The sequence below is a fragment of the Nerophis lumbriciformis genome, linkage group LG15 (assembly GCF_033978685.3).
Source record: "Nerophis lumbriciformis linkage group LG15, RoL_Nlum_v2.1, whole genome shotgun sequence".
NCBI lineage: Eukaryota > Metazoa > Chordata > Actinopteri > Syngnathiformes > Syngnathidae > Nerophis > Nerophis lumbriciformis.
Window position 1 is genome coordinate 33,515,961 of NC_084562.2, and position 19,941 is coordinate 33,535,901.

Consider the following 19,941-nt stretch of genomic DNA (forward strand, 5'->3'; position numbering starts at 1 on the left):
CAAAACAGACTTTCAACTCCCTTCACAGATTTTCTATGGGGTTGAGGTCTGGAGACTGGCTAGGCCACTCCAGGACTTTCAAATGCTTCTTACGGAGCCACTCCTTCGTTGCCCGGGCGGTGTGTTTGGGATCATTGTCATGCTGGAAGACCCAGCCACGTTTCATCTTCAAAGCTCTCACTGATGGAAGGAGGTTTTGGCTCAAAATTTCACGATACATGGCCCCATTTATTCTTTCCTTAACACGGATCAGTCGACCTGTCCCCTTAGCAGAAAAACAGCCCCAAAGCATGATGTTTCCACCCCCATGCTTCACAGTAGGTATGGTGTTCTTGGGATGCAACTCAGTATTCTTCTTCCTCCAAACACGACGAGTTGAGTTTATACCAAAAAGTTCTATTTTGGTTTCATCTGACCACATGACATTCTCCCAATCCTCTGCTGTATCATCCATGTGCTCTTTGGCAAACTTCAGACGGGCCTGGACATGCACTGGCTTAAGCAGGGGGACACGTCTGGCACTGCAGGATTTGATTCCCTGTCGGCGTAGTGTGTTACTGATGGTAACCTTTGTTACTTTGGTCCCAGCTCTCTGCAGGTCATTCACCAGGTCTCCCCGTGTGGTTCTGGGATTTTTGCTCACCGTTCTCATGATCATTTTGACCCCACGGGATGAGATCTTGCGTGGAGCCCCAGATCGAGGGAGATTATTAGTGGTCTTGTATGTCTTCCATTTTCTGATAATTGCTCCCACAGTTGATTTTTTTCACACCAAGCTGCTTGCCTATTGTAGATTCACTCTTCACAGTCTGGTGCAGGTCTACAATTGTTTTCCTGGTGTCCTTCGACAGCTCTTTGGTCTTGGCCATAGTGGAGTTTGGAGTCTGACTGTTTGAGGCTGTGGACAGGTGTCTTTTATACAGATAACCAGTTCAAACAGGTGCCATTAATACAGGTAACGAGTGGAGGACAGAAGAGCTTCTTAAAGAAGAAGTTACAGGTCTGTGAGAGCCAGAGATCTTCCTTGTTTGAAGTGACCAAATACTTATTTTCCACCATGATTTACAAATAAATTCTTTAAAATTCCTACAATGTGAATTCCTGGATTTTTTTTTCACATTCTGTCTCTCACAGTTGAAGTGTACCTACGATGAAAATTACAGACCTCTGTCATCATATTAAGTGGGAGAACTTGCACAATCGGTGGCTGACTAAATACTTTTTTGCCCCACTGTATGTTGCAAGGTAGGCTTGTTGGTAGTGGGGAAGTTTTCAATAATGACACCACTACACAGCTTATCACTGTAAATGTCATAGGAGAAAATCCTTCCACATGTTCAAAGATACCATCTTTAACTTGGATGATGGTCGTGGCGGTTAAGCGGCTTGGACCGATGTTTTCTCTTTTTTGAGCATTCGTCTAATTTCACTTTGCTTTCCTTTTTTTGAAACACTGCCATCAGAAGAACTTTGGAGACAAAATGAAGGGAAAAAGTCAACTAAAAAGACCAAAAGTAACATCTTCCCTCAGACTAGCGACACATGACTACATATTCTTCACACGCACATAACGTGTGCTCTTTTTTACTTTGTACAAGTATGTACGAACTAAGAAGTTTGCAACACGAGGACCGCCTGTATAGATGCGTTCAACCTTGAAAAGGACCATAAAATAAAACAATGTTTTTTAGTGTTTGTTACTCACTTGATCTCTTCCTGCAGGGCGGTCTTAAAGAGCTTGAGAAGCAGGTACTCCTCTCTCTGGTTTGAGGCGTAATTGTACAGGGTGAAGATTACAGAATCCATAAATTTGGTTGATTTATTCTGAGGCATCTGGAAGATCAGCTTGGCCAGATATGTGGGATTGGTCTGAAAACAGGCAATAAAGGAGTTTAATATCATTAAAGTGGTCCTTCTAAAATCCACACCACAGTACAAAAACAACACCTGTAATAGGTAGAAGAGGTGCTGGTAAGCTTCCAGTTTGACTCTCTTCTCCTTGCTGAGGGCCTTCAGGCCACCTCTGTGTTTGTTCATCATCATCATGTTGGACAGCTGACCCTTGTTCTTCTTGGTCAGCTTCTTGCTGTGGGACACTACCTCCTGCAAGGTGATCTTGTTCTTCACCAGCAGACCGATCTTGATGTCCATCAAGTTTAGGTCATTCTCCAGTTGCTGATTGGAGCGGATGTTAGTGACCACCTCCTCGCGGAGTCGCATCAAATCCAGCTCTTCCTGAAAGTCCTGGTCACTATGATCCAGCAGGTGTACAAACTTCCTCACGACAGCCATCGGAGGATTGTCAGCACTGACTATGTGAAGATGTTTAGGAGACAATGAAACATCAAAAGGGTACTAAAACATAAAGTTAAAGGTCTGATGAGGTAAAAGGTCTGTCTCCATCTTACTCAGAGTCTTGTAGTCGTCCCTGGCCTTGTTAGCTCTGATGAAAGCCTGAATCTTCACCACATCTTTCATCTGCAGTGAGAGCATCTGTCACTAGGCGGACCAATTGTCCATGTCACGCACAAAAAAACAATATGAAAGTCACAAGGGTAAAGGATGCTAAATGAGTACAACGCTCCTCCATCGAACGCAAAAGAATATTGAGTAAAAGTCAGCGGATGTGTCTGGGGAAACCGTAAACACAGTGTCTCGCAAAAGTTCGGACAACCGTCACACTTTGTACTGGTGAACTACAAAAAGGTTAAGAATAGGGATGTCCGATAATGGCTTTTTTGCCGATATCCGATATTCCGATATTGTCCAACTCTTAATTACCGATACCGATATCAACCGATACCGATATATACAGTCGTGGAATTAACACATTATTATGCCTAATTTGGTTGTGATGCCCCGCTGGATGCATTATACAATGTAACACGTTTTTCCAAAATAAATCAACTCAAGTTATGGAAAAAAATGCCAACATGGCACTGCCATATTTATTATTGAAGTCACAAAGTGCATTATTTTTTTTTAACATGCCTCAAAACAGCAGTTTGGAATTTGGGACATGAGGAGGTTGAAGTGGGCGGGGTTGGGGGGTGTTGCGTTTGACTAAGGGAGATGACGGCAACAGACACCAGGGGACATCAATGTTCAATGATTTATTATATATATAATTAAAATATATATATAATAATAATAAACAATACTAATAAACTATAGGATGGTGTGTGACAAAATCCAAGAGCGTGTGTGTGTGACTATGTGTGTAGATTAGCTATTGAGTGTTACCGTAAATGTTGAATGAGGAAGCAGACAAAACCAAAGAGGGCAACGCAGAAGGGATTCGAGATTCGCGTGAGGTCCGTGGGGCAGAGAGAGGCGTCAGAGTCCGCGGCGAGCGAGTAGTCGAGGAACGAGGGAGGCAGTCAGAGTCCAGAGGGAGAACCAGGGAGAAGTGAGACGCACAGCTCACTTTCAGGGCGACGGAGGGTAGGTACACCATTGAGAAACTAAGTTCCCGCAAGGATCCTTGGGTCCACTGCTCCTTATGCTGCTTGTCTGATTAGACCCAGGTGCGCGGATAGCAGATTGTCTTCGGCTGCGGCGACGCGTGGGCGAGGTCTGTGCGGCAAGCGCGGGGGCGTGTCCTGTCGAGCTCACAGCAGAGCCTCTCGGTGCTCCCGCAGATGAGGGAGAAACAGACTGCGCGTGCGCCGTAACAGGGTGTATATTGTAGCTGCAAGGGGTTCTGGGTATTTGTTCTGTTGTGTTATGTTGTGTTACGGTGCGGATGTTCTCCCGAAATGTGTTTGTCATTCTTGTTTGGTGTGGGTTCACAGTGTGGCGCATATTTTTAACAGTGTTAAAGTTGTTTATACGGCCAGCCTCAAGTGTGACCTGTATGGCTGTTGACCAAGTATGCTTGCAGTCACTTGTGCGTGTGAAAAGCCGTAGATATTATGTGACTGGGCCGGCACGCAAAGGCAGTGCCTTTAAGGTTTATTGGCGCTCTGTACTTCTCCCTATGTCCGTGTACACAGCGACGTTTTAAAAAGTCATAAATTGTACTTTTTGAAACCGATACCGATAATTTCTGATATTACATTTTAAAGCATTTATCGACCGATAATATCGGACATCTCTGGTTAAGAATGATGCAGCTTGATGGAATAAAGCCATCAAAAATCGACAACAAAACTTCAATAATGACAGATCAGGATAGTAATTTGCTAATTAATAAGGTATGCCAAATCCAACAAGATCAAGCAAAACATTTAATAATTGATCGACATTTAGTTATTAACCCTTGTGCACTCCTAGAGCCTTAACAGGCATTATATGTGTTGTGCATCCCTAGGGCCTTAAGCCGGTATTACATGTGTACCTTATGTGATATGATTGTTCAGTGTGAAGGTTAGCAGTCTGAAATTTCACCAGAGTTTTTCCAATACATTTTTAAAATTAAATTTGCTTTGTGTTTTTGATTGCAACATTGTTAGAATAGGATGTAAACATAAAGTGTATATGCTTTCTCTTTCTCATTGACTCCCAATATACCTGCAAAGTTATTAACAGACTGTAGACTGTAATCATGGCATATTACTATGCCTCTTCTATGAAAACCAAATTAAGATATTCTTGCCAAATGAAGAACATGAAAATATTGTTTTGGTGTATTGCACCCCTGAACCACCATAAAGCGCCAGAAAACCATGAGCATAATTTTCAGAGCTTTGATGAGCGTAAATGCGTTAACTGCCATTAAACTGCTGAAATGCAATGCAATGAAAATGATCTTGGGCAGTTTACATATATGTATATATATATATATATATATATATATATATATATATATATATATATATATATATACACAAAAAACTCCATTCTCATCCACAACAGTACACCATGGCAAAAAAAGAACAATGCAACATTTGACGTCACTATGGGAAGTTTTGACGGAGCAGAAACGTGTGAACTCGTTGGGAGTTTCCTCCTCTCCCAGCTCGCTAGCCTCAATCTGAACCTTGGTATTTACCGTGATGACGGACTGGCAGTGTGTCGCGCCTCGCCAAGGAGCAGCGAGAATACCAAGAAGCGCATATGCCAAATTTTCAAAGAGAACGGCCTACGGATCACGATTGAAGCCAACAAGCAAACCGTCAACTTCCTTGACGTCACTTTCAACCTGAGAAATAACAGCTACCAACCATTCACGAAACCCAACACAACACTCCAATACGTGCACCATGACAGCAACCACCCACCCACCACCACGAAAAGAATACCTACCGGAATCAATAAAAGGCTATCGATGCTGTCATCTAGCAAAGCTGAATTTGACCAAGCAACCCCCCCGTACCAAAAAGCCCTTGATGAAAGCGGATACAATTTCACCCTCACCTATGAACCCACGCCAGGAAACCAGCCAAAAAAGAACAGAAAACGGAACGACATCATCTGGTACAACCCCCCATACAGCAAAAACGTCTCAACGAACATTGGACACAAATTCCTCAATCTGATTGACAAACACTTTCCCAAAGACAACATCCTAAGAAAAGTATTCAACAAGAACAACATTAAATTGAGCTACAGCTGCATGAACAATATACGACAAATCATTTCAAACCACAACAAAACAATTGCAAATGAGCCGTCGGCCCTCAGACAGAGCGACTCCAAAACCAACAAAGGATGTAATTGTCGAAAGAAACCTGATTGCCCTCTCAACGGGGGGTGCTTACAAACATCAGTTGTCTACCAATCTAAGGTAATACGCAAGGACATTAACACATCCGACACATATGTAGGATTAACCGAGGGTGAATTCAAAACCAGATGGAACAACCACAAGGCTTCTTTCAGGAACAAAAACCTGCGAAATACCACAGAACTCAGCAAACACATTTGGGACCTCAAAGACAATAATGTTGAATATTCAATAACATGGCAAATTCTTGCATCCAGCACACCTTACAATAGTGGTAATAAAAGATGCAACCTATGCTTGAAAGAGAAACTGTTTATCATCTACCGTCCAGACCTGTCATCCCTCAACAAGCGCAGTGAAATTGTAACAACATGCCGCCATAGACGGAAACATCTCCTAGGTAACACATGAGCCAATCACCACGCCCCTAGGCCAGCCTGTACCCACCCACTCTGTGCCCTATATAAACCATGGTATGCGAATGCTCCCATTAAAATCTCCTGACGATTGAGGGTACCCCCCTCATGAAACAGGCCTGTAGAGATGAAATAGTCTTGTGATTTTTTTCCCCACACATACATATATATATATATATATATATATATATATATATATATATATACATACATACATACAGTATATATAACAAACCTGTGTGAATTCAAACTCAACCAAGTCCTGCTTGCTGTATCAACCTCACTCTACAACAGGTGTTATTAAAAAAAACTGTTTTTGACAAAAACAGTATTTATTGATATATTTATCATTAATGTAACTTGGTAAGTGTGTCCAAAACAAATACATCATGATCGTGACTATACTGCTTCCCAAGCTGTACACTGATTACCCTAAGTTAAATTCAGAATATTAAAAAATGGCTGCTGAAATGTAAAGGATGTACTCACTTTGTATATTATATCATGTCTGTTGGGTTTTAATCACAAATCATAAAAAGTATACTCACGTGATCTTTGAAGTACTTTAGACGATCCCTATATTTTTTACGCGCTTGATGCATCCGAACCATTGATTGGATCTGAAAGAAACAAAAGTAAATCTTTTTGCTTAATATTTGCTTCTGATTGTGTTGGAATTATGTTTTTACCTTTACAGCATCGTCACTATGGTCCTCCAGGTACTTCTTCCGTTCATTGAAATCCTTCCTTTGTTTGTGGCCTTTCCAATGAGCCTAGAATAAAATGATCAGTGATCTACCTTAGTGGAATTTTTCAGTAGAAGCATTTAAATCCCACATTAAAACTCATCATAATACGCTTTTAAATAAACTCTGTTTTAAAGCAGTTGACCTGCCGCTTCTCTCTCTTTTTTGCCCCCCTCTCATACAAAGACAGATTAGTAGACGGTAACGGATAATCCCTGGAGAGATAACGGTCTGGAGGACGTGCTAGCTGTTCCAAGTCATGAATGAATGAATGATGTCATCAGGGTTTGTGCAACCCTTCGAGGCACCTGTGATTAAGGTCTATATAAAAAAACATTAATTTATTGATTGAAGTAGGAAACTAGAATGAAAATTAAATCCTTGCATGATGAGAAATATTACACAGTGGAGTAAAATCTATTGTTTCTACTTTTAATAGAATAGAAGTTTATTCCTCTGCCAAGTGAAAAAACAAGATCATATGATTTTTAGATTTTTGAATTTAATTTAAAAAAAGGCTAAAAACAATTATTTGTACGTATTTAAAGACAAAACGTCGTGCCAGGTTTGTGCTACAGTGTATTAATTTGTAATGTTATTAGTAACAATATTTCAACCTTACAACTTTTAGACCATCCCATTTGTTTTTAAGATTTACATATTTTCAAATAATGTTCATTATCCTCAGTAAAAAAATAAGATCCATGCCTCAGTTTTATTTTAATATTATTTTTTACTTTTGTGTTGTATTCTGTTTTATTTATTACAACTATTATTCTCTCAATGTTACATTTTTATTAACTTATTAATATTTATATTTTATTTGTACATATATTTTATAGTATGTTTCATACTATTTTTTAGATGGCGTTAATTTAAGTTATTCTCCAGTGTGGATGCCATCAAAGGTGGCGTTTTTCTTTAATTTTCAGTGCCAAACCATGTGTTGTTATTATCAATAGTGCTGTGTGTGTGCATTTGTATGTTTTTGTTTTCTTCTCTTCTTTCTTTTTTTAATTTTTTTTTGGTAAAGCACTTTTGTGTTTGTCAAATGAAAAGTGCTATATAAATAAAGTTTGATTTAATTTAATTTGAAGTAACTGCATTTGTATGTAGCTGAATCAGAATGACAGGAATGCAATCACTCCTCGCATTTTATCAATGAAAACTGACAATTTATAACATGAATACAATCTAAAGACTCTAAATAATTCAAAATTTAAACCCAAAGCATGCTAGCTCATGCACGACTACATTTGTGTGCATATTAAAGACATGCCATCAAAATATCTCGCAGGTAATTAATAACAGCCGGCACCTTTCACAGTAGAAATAATCCGAATCACTCGAAATAAGAAACAAAAATCCACAAAATCAGGGAAATCGCAGTAAAGTAATGGGACAATCAGGGCCGTAACTAGAATTTGACAAATACAGAGGTCAGAAATTGCTGGTACAAGAGGAGCATCGATCTCAGCGTTTCACATGAATTACATTCAAGTGAAACCAAAACATTTCGGATCTGATGATTATAGTACAAACCCCGTTTCCATATGAGTTGGGAAATTGTGTTAGATGTAAATATAAACGGAATACAATGATTTGCAAATCATTTTCAACCCATATTCAGTTGAATATGCTACAAAGACAACATATTTGATGTTCAAACTGATAAACATTTTTTTTTTGCAAATAATCATTAACTTTAGAATTTGATGCCAGCAACATGTGACAAAGAAGTTGGGAAAGGTGGCAATAAATACTGATAAAGTTGAGGAATGCTCATCAAACACTTATTTGGAACATCCCACAGGTGTGCAGGCTAATTGGGAACAGGTGGGTGCCATGATTGGGTATAAAAACAGCTTCCCAAAAAATGCTCAGTCTTTCACAAGAAAGGATGGGGCGAGGTACACCCCTTTGTCCACAACTGCATGAGCAAATAGTCAAACAGTTTAAGAACAATGTTTCTCAAAGTGCAATTGCAAGACATTTAGGGATTTCAACATCTACAGTCCATAATATCATCAAAAGGTTCAGAGAATCTGGAGAAATCACTCCACGTAAACAGCATGGCCGGAAACCAACATTGAATGACCGTGACCTTCGATCCCTCAGACGGCACTGTATCAAAAACCGACATCTATCTCTAAAGGATATCACCACATGGGCTCAGGAACACTTCAGAAAACCACTGTCACTAAATACAGTTTGTCGCTACATCTGTAAGTGCAAGTTAAAGCTCTACTATGCAAAGCGAAAGCCATTTATCAACAACATCCAGAAACGCCGCCGGCTTCTCTGGGCCCGAGATCATCTAAGATGGACTCATGCAAAGTGGAAAAGTGTTCTGTGGTCTGACGAGTCCACATTTCAAATTGTTTTTGGAAATATTCGACATCGTGTCATCCGGACCAAAGGGGAAGCGAACCATCCAGACTGTTATCGACGCAAAGTTCAAAAGCCAGCATCTGTGATGGTATGGGGGTGATTAGTGCCCAAGACATGGGTAACTTACACATCTGTGAAGGCACCATTAATGCTGAAAGGTACATACAGGTTTTGGAACAACATATGCTGCCATCTAAGCTCCGTCTTTTTCATGGACGCCCCTGCTTATTTCAGCAAAACAATGCCAAGCCACATTCAGCACGTGTTACAACAGCGTGGCTTCATAAAAAAAGAGTGCGTGTACTTTCCTGGCCCGCCTGCAGTCCAGACCTGTCTCCCTTCGAAAATGTATGGCGCATTATGAAGCGTAAAATACGACAGCGGAGGCCCCGGACTGTTGAACGACTGAAGCTCTCCATAAAACAAGAATGGGAAAGAATTCCACTTTCAAAGCTTCAACAATTAGTTTCCTCAGATCCCAAACGTTTATAGAGTGTTGTTAAAAGAAAAGGTGATGTAACACAGTGGTGAACATGCCCTTTCCCAACTACTTTGGCACGTGTTGCAGCCATGAAATTCTAAGTTAATTATTATTTGCAAAAAAAAAAAAAAAGTTTATGAGTTTGAACATCAAATATCTTGTCTTTGTAGTGTATTCAATTGAATATGGGTTGAAAAGGATATGCAAATCATTGTATTCCGTTTATATTTACATCTAACACAATTTCCCAACTCATATAGAAACGGGGTTTGTAAAAGTGTACTTCTTTGTGTTATGTAGCTGTAGTTGTAGCCGGCTGTGCACGACCATAGATGGTATATTGTGACAGGATGATCCACCGCATGGTGATGTACAGGCACTCTACAGTACAGCGCAGACGATGTCCAACCCAAAGTACATTTGCAGTCAGTTATCTTCTTTTTGTCACTTAAAACAAATACAGAGGGCATGACCTCGGTGTCCTCAATGGTAGTTTCGGCCATGAGGACAAGCAAACGGGCCCTGGTTGGGTTGCTCAGTGTAAGCGCAAGCCACCGGAGGGCCGGGAGAGGTAGGGGGAATTGTGGCAGATAGCCTACTGCAACTACGGCCTTAAATCAAGGATTAAAAAGTGCAGTATAGAGCATTTTGTGCTCTGATGTTGTATTTTGAGCAATCTGTGAGAGCCTTACATGATCCCGTCCTTCTTACCTGTATGCGTGTAACAGCTGGCTCTTGAGATTTTAGGAAATGCATCCTCTCTTTCAGGGCTTTCCTCGCCAGGTAGCCACGGCAACGGGCTTGCAGCTTGGTGATGAGACTCTCATTCGCCAGCCATAGCTGCTCTCGATTGTAAGTTGTCGTCACCCTCGAAACAACAGACTGAGGCGGATCAGGAAAAAAGTGAGTATTAGACAGCTGGTATTATGCGGAGCTGCACAGTTAGAGGAAGATACCTGAATGTCTTCCTTGTTGAGCTGAGTGTTGTTTTGTAGGAAGCCCACTGGTTCCTCCCAGGTACCCTCCTTTGTATTCATGTTGTAAAAGTAGTTGTGTCCACCCTTCACCCAGTGTTGTACCCAATCACTCCCGTTATCACCTGAACATAACATCAACAGAGAGCAAAATGAAAATGTGAAAAAATTCAGTTAGTACAGTACATCAGGCCCTGGCCAGAACCTCAGTGTCTGATCACACAAATGTTCTTTTGGATGAATAGGTCAACATTTCCAGACACACTCTCTTATGTCCAGAGTGGAACTGGTTTTACTCAACATCCCTCAGATTGGCCGACTCCCATCAACACAAGTTGTTTGACAACATAAGCAAAAATAGCCCTTACTTGCACATTTACTTTTGTACTTAATTTGGCTAGAAACGTGTGAGAATGAGCGATAAATATATATGTTGTCCTGGTGCTTTTAGATCTGTCTGCTGCGTTTCGACACCGTCGACCACGCCACCTTAATCACTCGTCTTGAGAACTGTGTGGGCATTAAGGGCGCCGCCCTCAACTGGTTCCGGTCGTACCTAACCGACAGGAGTTTTTGTGTAAAAGTAGACAGTTTTATGTCGTCCACAGCTCCTTTACCACATGGGGTCCCCCAGGGCTCAATCCTTGCCCCAATTTTATTTGCGCTTTACCTTCTCCCCCTTGGTTCTATTTTTAGGAAGTACAGTATTGCATTTCATTTTTATGCCGATGATTGCCAGATTTATTTTCCCATGGCACAAAATAACACGGTTCAACGTCTTATTGACTGCCTGCACGACATCAAAGTCTGGCTTTCAGCTAACTTCCTGAGCCTAAATGAAGATAAAACAGAAGTTATGTTGTTCGGTCCAAGTCGCTCTCCCTCCCCCAACGTTGACCTCGGCACTCTGACCCCGTATCTCAGCGACTGTGTCACAAACCTGGGGGTAAAGTTTGACTCAGATTTTAAATTCGAAAAACAAATCAGCAGCGTCGTTCAAAAAAGCTTTTATCAATTACGCCAAATAGCGAAAGTGAAACCGCTTCTATCAAGACATGATCTTGAGAAATTAATCCACGCTTTTATCTCGACTCGTCTTGATTATTGTAATGCCCTGTATGTTGGCATTAGCCAGGCCTCCCTCGCCCGCCTGCAGCTCGTGCAGAACTCTGCTGCTCGTCTGCTAACACAGACCCGCAGACGTGAGCACATCACCCCTATTTTAGCGTCCCTTCACTGGCTCCCTGTGCGTTACCGAATACATTTTAAACTCCTTTTATTTGTTTTTAAATGTCTAAACAACCTCGCGCCAACCTATCTCTCCGACCTCCTTCAGCCTTACTGCCCCACCCGATCCTTAAGATCAGCCGATCAGCTGCTGTTGACGGTCCCTGACACAAGGCTGAAGCTTAGAGGTGACAGAGCTTTCGCCGTTGCTGCTCCCAAGCTCTGGAACGACCTACCCCTGAGTGTTAGACAAGCCTCCTCTCTTCCTGTTTTTAAATCTCTCTTAAAAACATACTTTTATTCCATGGCTTTTAACACTGAGTGATATCCATCCTGCAATGGCGCCCCATAATACACCTGCTGTGATCCTGTTTTTATGTTTTTATGTTTTTATTAATTCTATTTTAATTATTTATTTTTTATCGTGTTCTGTTTGTGTTGTGTTGTGTTTGCTCGGTACTCGTTTTATCTTTTAACCTGCTCATTGTACAGCACTTTGGCTACCCCTGTGGTAAATTTTAAATGTGCTCTATAAATAAAGTTGATTTGATTTGATTTGATTTGATACTACAGGATTTTTCAACCTAAAGCAGTTTGGTTACATAATTTTCCTTCAATTTTCAAACTTTAAATGGCTGCATGCGGTGCAATCTTCAAAGCTTTGAAGATTGCAGTTTCACATCTTTTTTGTTTTTATTTATTTTGACAATTTTGGTAATTCTGCTTTTGCAATAACGATGATGAGAACATGATGAACTACGCACATTTACCATTTTGGTCTCGATCTCAATGTCAGCAAAAGTGGTTGACCATTAATGTTGACGTCGGCTTAAACGGGCACTTGCTAGTAGTAAGACGAGCACAGTGGAGCGGGTATTGATCAGTTGGTTGAATTTAAACGGGGTCGACTTAAATAGGTTTGAAGATTCTGTGGGACATTAAACGCAGAGTCACTGTAGGTGTAAATCAGGACTTGTCAACCCAACACATCAGCTACTACCTGGTACCACCTTTTAAAGTATTCAGACTGAAGAATGGCATTGTGTCTCAAATCGAATACTTCCAATACACTTCAGTAAGTACAGGTAAAAGCCAGTAAATTAGAATATTTTGAAAAACTTGATTTATTTCAGTAATTGCATTCAAAAGGTGTAACTTGTACATTATATTTATTCATTGCACACAGACTGATGCATTCAAATGTTTATTTCATTTAATTTTGATGATTTGAAGTGGCAACAAATGAAAATCCAAAATTCCGTGTGTCACAAAATTAGAATATTACTTAAGGCTAATACAAAAAAGGGATTTTTAGAAATGTTGGCCAACTGAAAAGTATGAAAATGAAAAATATGAGCATGTACAATACTCAATACTTGGTTGGAGCTCCTTTTGCCTCAATTACTGCGTTAATGCGGCGTGGCATGGAGTCGATGAGTTTCTGGCACTGCTCAGGTGTTATGAGAGCCCAGGTTGCTCTGATAGTGGCCTTCAACTCTTCTGCATTTTTGGGTCTGGCATTCTGCATCTTCCTTTTCACAATACCCCACAGATTTTCTATGGGGCTAAGGTCAGGGGAGTTGGCGGGCCAATTTAGAACAGAAATACCATGGTCCGTAAACCAGGCACGGGTAGATTTTGCGCTGTGTGCAGGCGCCAAGTCCTGTTGGAACTTGAAATCTCCATCTCCATAGAGCAGGTCAGCAGCAGGAAGCATGAAGTGCTCTAAAACTTGCTGGTAGACGGCTGCGTTGACCCTGGATCTCAGGAAACAGAGTGGACCGACACCAGCAGATGACATGGCACCCCAAACCATCACTGATGGTGGAAACTTTACACTAGACTTCAGGCAACGTGGATCCTGTGCCTCTCCTGTCTTCCTCCAGACTCTGGGACCTCGATTTCCAAAGGAAATGCAAAATTTGCATGGTTGGGTGATGGTTTGGGGTGCCATGTCATCTGCTGGTGTCGGTCCACTCTGTTTCCTGAGATCCAGGGTCAACGCAGCCGTCTACCAGCAAGTTTTAGAGCACTTCATGCTTCCTGCTGCTGACCTGCTCTATGGAGATGGAGATTTCAAGTTCCAACAGGACTTGGCGCCTGCACACAGCGCAAAATCTACCCGTGCCTGGTTTACGGACCATGGTATTTCTGTTCTAAATTGGCCCGCCAACTCCCCTGACCTTAGCCCCATAGAAAATCTGTGGGGTATTGTGAAAAGGAAGATGCAGAATGCCAGACCCAAAAACGCAGAAGAGTTGAAGGCCACTATCAGAGCAACCTGGGCTCTCATAACACCTGAGCAGTGCCAGAAACTCATCGACTCCATGCCACGCCGCATTAACGCAGTAATTGAGGCAAAAGGAGCTCCAACCAAGTATTGAGTATTGTACATGCTCATATTTTTCATTTTCATACTTTTCAGTTGACCAACATTTCTAAAAATCCCTTTTTTGTATTAGCCTTACACAATATTCTAATTTTGTGACACACGGAATTTTGGATTTTCATTTGTTGCCACTTCAAATCATCAAAATTAAATGAAATAAACATTTGAATGCATCAGTCTGTGTGCAATGAATAAATATAATGTACAAGTTACACCTTTTGAATGCAATTACTGAAATAAATCAAGTTTTTCAAAATATTCTAATTTACTGGCTTTTACCTGTATACTGTGTACACTCTAGGCCTGATCTACAAATATCCCAAATAACACATGTAAATAGTGTGTGCAAACTATAAAAGTGTGTGTATCATTGATATAATTTGATAAAAAAAGCAAACGACCCTATTTAAATAAGAGTTTTGCGTGTGCCCATGGGACACTCTTTTACTGCTCACCCATTGAATCATATAATGCAAAATTGTAGTACATAATTTATATTGTGTACCATCTTTTCTGTGCTATATAGAAGCGCGATCTAGACAACAGAACCTATTTGCATCTGTAATAATCCAGATGCAAGAAAATGCACATTGCGAGACGTTTTTTAATAGATATGTACCATATGACAAGGAATTTCAACTGAATTATTTTGAGGGCCACATTTCCAAAAAACTAAGGACCCTTCATTATTAGTCCTATTTTGTATATTACAGAGAACCAGCATCTGTTACAGTAGACATTTAATTTTGGTTGATTTATTTTGTTACAGGAGCGTTCTGCTGTTTTTAAGGACCTTCTTCAAGAAAGGTAGTCAAAGATCATCTCTATGACAGTACTCACCATAGTGCTGTTTTTAAGAATCTGATGTAAAAATGTGAGTTTCTCACAATTTTTTTAACTGAACCAGTTGAATAACCTAAATGATGAAACAGACCTAAGATGCAACCTTTAGGAACACCATTACTATAACTAAATAAGTTGAATAAATGACTACTGACTGCATCTGAAGTAAATAAGCTACATCAATTTAGTTCACATTAAAAAAAATGGTAACTCCCAAAAAAGGAGAGGACTCAAAGGGGTGCCTCGAGGAATGCCTCAGTTATGTAAATCATAAGATTGGACCGCAGTGTTCGATGTTTGCTTGCAAAGTTTAAATGTCAATGTAAGGATCTGCCAGTAAGTTTACAGTGGTCCAAGTTCCTCAATACACAAGGACCACTCATGTGATTTAGACAATTTGCAACAAAATTATTTAGACAATTTGCAACAAAATTATTTGTGTCCCAAGTTTTGAGCTGAAATTATGGGCCGCTTTGGTGTCATTGCCCGGCCGGATTTGGTCCCCGGGGCCGCCAGTTGAACAGCCTTACCATGTGAGAGATATTATTAATATATCTCCTACATTATTAATATATTTCCTATGCAAAACACAAATTACATAAAAAAACGCCAGCAAATACCAAAATGAATCGATTGAATTTGTTTAATAATCCCATTAAGTAATTCAGCAATTATAAAATTGTAAAATGGAAATGCTGAATAGACGATATATCTAATATTTTTATTTCAGACGGTCCAAATGTGTTGACACGCACATGGATAAAGGATTCACTCCATCATCTACTTTTGCAGTGATCTTGATTATACAATAATAAACATGAATTTGTTATGGCTTTACTTGTTTCTGCTTACGTGTTCTTTCTGCTTCAATCATCAATTTTTGTTTGGTATTCCCTCCCTCATCCCGCTACGTTCTAAAATGGCAACTGTTAAGAGTGAAATTTGTCCAGTACTACACTCACCATTTTGACTGCAACATTGGGGACGGACACACTGTATTTTTATATACTTCTCAATGTACAATGCACTCAAAGTAAGGAAGTGTGCAAAATGAGACATAGACTATGGGTTACAAGCCACAAACTCATCTAATCTATACTGTAGCTGAAAAACATTTTTATGACATTTTTAACCACATTCACCCCGAGATTGTGTCCTCACCGTCTTTCTTCTTCTCTTCTTTGACTTTGGCCAAGTCATTCTGGTACGTCTGCGCACATTCAGAAGTGACCCCATACAGTCCTGTGCCAGGGTTACGCAGAGCGAGGAGGCTCTGAGCTGCATCGCCGCTATCCACCGCTTCATTTATGGCGTGGATGGACTGAGAGACTGTTGACACAAGTGCAGTATTATAAAATGCACATACACAGTGTGCATTTGGTAATTTTCAAAATGAATGTGAGATACATTTAGGGACCCCCTTGAAAACAAGATGCTGCATCTCAAGGGGATTATTTCGAAAATCCTCGAAAAAATTGTCGCACAGCAGCTAAATGAACACTTAGTGTCTAACAATCTCTGTGAACCTTTTCAATCCGGTTTCAGGGCAAATCACTCTACGGAGACAGCCCTCGCAAAAATGACTAATGATCTACTGCTAACGATGGATTCTGATGCGTCATCTATGTTGCTGCTTCTTGATCTTAGCGCTGCTTTCGATACCGTCGATCATAATATTTTATTAGAGCGTATCAAAACACGTATTGGTATGTCAGACTTAGCTTTGTCGTGGTTTAACTCTTATCTTACTGACAGGATGCAATGCGTCTCCCATAATAATGTGACCTCGGACTATGTTAAGGTAACGTGCGGAGTTCCTCAGGGTTCGGTTCTTGGCCCTGCACTCTTTAGTATTTACATGCTGCCGCTAGGCGACATCATACGCAAATACGGTGTTAGCTTTCATTGTTATGCTGATGACACCCAACTCTACATGCCCCTAAAGCTGACCAACACGCCGGATTGTAGTCAGCTGGAGGCGTGTCTCAATGAAATTAAACAATGGATGTCCGCTAACTTCTTGCAACTCAACGCCAAGAAAACGGTCCTGCTAAACACCGACATTTATTTAATAATACCACCTTAACATTTGACAACCAAACAATTACACAAGGCGAATCAGTAAAGAATCTGGGTATTATCTTCCACCCAACTCTCTCGTTTGAATCACACATTAAGAGTGTTACTAAAACGGCCTTCTTTCATCTCCGTAATATCGCTAAAATTCGTTCTATTTTATCCACTAGCGACGCTGAGATCATTATTCATGCGTTCGTTACGTCTCGTCTCGACTACTGTAACGTATTATTTTCGGGTCTCCCTATGTCTAGCATTAAAAAATTACAGTTGGTACAAAATGCGGCTGCTAGACTTTTGACAAGAACAAGAAAGTTTGATCATATTACGCCTATACTGGCTCACCTGCACTGGCTTCCTGTGCACTTAAGATGTGACTTTAAGGTTTTACTACTTACGTATAAAATACTACACGGTCTAGCTCCGTCCTATCTTGTCGATTGCATTGTACCATATGATGTCCCGGCAAGAAATCTGCGTTCAAAGAACTCCGGCTTATTAGTGATTCCCAGAGCCCAAAAAAAGTCTGCGGGCTATAGAGCGTTTTCTATTGGGGCTCCAGTACTATGGAATGCCCTCCCGGTAACAATTAGAGATGCTACCTCAGTAGAAGCATTTAAGTCCCATCTTAAAACTCATTTGTATACTCTAGCCTTTAAATAGCCCCCCTGTTAGACCAGTTGATCTGCCGTTTCTTTTCTTTTCTCCTCTGCTCCCCTTTTCCTTGAGGGGGGGGGGGGGGGGCACAGGTCCGGTGGCCATGGATGAAGTGCTGGCTGTCCAGAGTCGGGACCCGGGGTGGACCGCTCGCCTGTGCATCAGCTGGGAACATCTCTACGCTGCTGACCCGTCTCCGCTCGGGATGGTGTCCTGCTGGCCCCACTATGGACTGGACTCTTACTATTATGTTGGATCCACTATGGACTGGACTCTCACAATATTATGTCAGACCCACTCGACATCCATTGCTTTCGGTCTCCCCTAGAGGGGGGGGGGTTACCCACATATGCGGTCCTCTCCAAGGTTTCTCATAGTCATTCACATCGACGTCCCACTGGGGTGAGTTTTTCCTTGCCCGTATGTGGGCTTTGTACCGAGGATGTCGTTGTGGCTTCTGCAGCCCTTTGAGACACTTGTGATTTAGGGTTATATAAATAAAGATTGATTGATTGATTGAAAGGGATATTCGGAGAAAAAATTTAATGAACAAAAGAGTGTGTTCCTACATAGCAAGGCGTCTTTTGTGTCCTGGTTAGCCTTCAGAATAGCATCCTGGATCTCATCAAGCCAAAGCACAGCAGAAGGATCTTGTGTCTCCTGGATGGACATTGGAAAGTATGGTCAAGAGTGCACACACACAAACACGCACACATTAGGAGCTACAACAACAGGCCATAACATTAGGTATACAAGTACCGTAGCTGATTGTCTACCATTTATAATGCTACAAATTGACCTTAGACTTAGTAAGTCAGTGGTGTCCAAAGTGAGGCCTAACACAAGCACAAAATGAGTATGTTTTGTCCAGATAGTTTAGCTTTTGTTTCACTTACATTGGATAGGCTTTAGCATATTTGATGCACAAAATGTAAATAAGTACATTTGCATGCCTTGTTGAAAAAAGTTTAAACACCCATGATCAAAGTGTACTTAATGAAGTGCTAGGTGAGTGTTGTCATTGTTTAAAAAAAAAAAGTATGTTTGACTGTGGGTAGAACTTGAAACCATTTATTGCTCTATACTCAAACGCTGCAAAAATATGCATTATGCAAAGGATACCTAAGTATTGAATGTACTGATGAAAGTAAGCAATTTGATTTGTATATTGCAGCAGTTTATTGTAGTAGCCCTTTACTGCATCCAGATGGCGGACTCCTTCTCTATATGGGGCACATCTGCACTAACAGCCACCTCATTTGGTTTCAGCCCTCTCCCTCCCTCTGAGTCCTGCCCCTTCTTGTTAGGCTGCAGGGCAGAAGAGGGAAGGTGTGTGTGAGGAAGGGGCGGGTGAGTCAGACTGATACCTGATCTTAAGGCGGAGGGGGCAGGCACCTATTAACATCTGCAGCATCAGTCAAAGAAGCTCTATCTTCATAAAAGGCAACCTGATTAGCGCATGTTTGCAGTGGGTGTTTCTAATAAGTACTGTGAATAACGACTGCTGACAGGAACCACCCAGTTAGGGTGTGGTGTCTGAACGGGTGGTGCAACGACTGTCACATACAAGCTTGTTACATTAAACTAACTTTTCATGCAACATAAGAGGATGTGAAAGTAGAGCGGGTTGGGAAGTTAAATATATTTTTAAAACTCACAACCGAAAACAAGGCACAAGATAAACTGAGGCCACGGCAACTACCGTATTTTCCGCACCATTAGCCGCACCTAAAAACCACAAATTTACTCAAAAGCTGACAGTGCGCCTTTTAACCCGGTGCGCTTTATATATGGATTAATATTAAGATTCATTTTCATAAAGTTTCGATCTCGCAACTTCGGTAAACAGCCGCCATCTTTTTTCCCGGTAGAACAGGAAGCGCTTCTTCTTCTACGCAAGCAACCGCCAAGGTAAGCACCCGCCCCCATAGAACAGGAAGCGCTTCTTCTTCTACTGTAAGCAACCACCCGCCCCCGGAAGAAGAAGAAAAAACGCGCGGATATCACCGTACGTTTCATTTCCTGTTTACATCTGTAAAGACCACAAAATGGCTCCTACTAAGCGACAAGGAT

The 19,941-nt window shown here is 41.0% G+C and overlaps 1 protein-coding gene across 1 annotated transcript in view; it reads right to left on the bottom strand.

The window, feature by feature from the left end:
- iqgap1 (IQ motif containing GTPase activating protein 1) overlaps positions 1–19,941 on the bottom strand; it is a 178,076-nt gene that overhangs the window by 47,801 nt on the left and 110,334 nt on the right. Inside the window, exons 16-24 of the mRNA XM_061975071.1 lie at positions 18,438–18,528; positions 16,297–16,464; positions 10,659–10,801; positions 10,414–10,584; positions 6,774–6,857; positions 6,633–6,704; positions 2,409–2,478; positions 1,948–2,312; positions 1,706–1,869 (exon numbers count right to left, since the gene is read on the bottom strand). Coding sequence (XP_061831055.1) covers positions 1,706–1,869; positions 1,948–2,312; positions 2,409–2,478; positions 6,633–6,704; positions 6,774–6,857; positions 10,414–10,584; positions 10,659–10,801; positions 16,297–16,464; positions 18,438–18,528 — 1,328 coding nt within the window. The remainder of the gene's footprint in view (positions 1–1,705; positions 1,870–1,947; positions 2,313–2,408; positions 2,479–6,632; positions 6,705–6,773; positions 6,858–10,413; positions 10,585–10,658; positions 10,802–16,296; positions 16,465–18,437; positions 18,529–19,941) is intronic.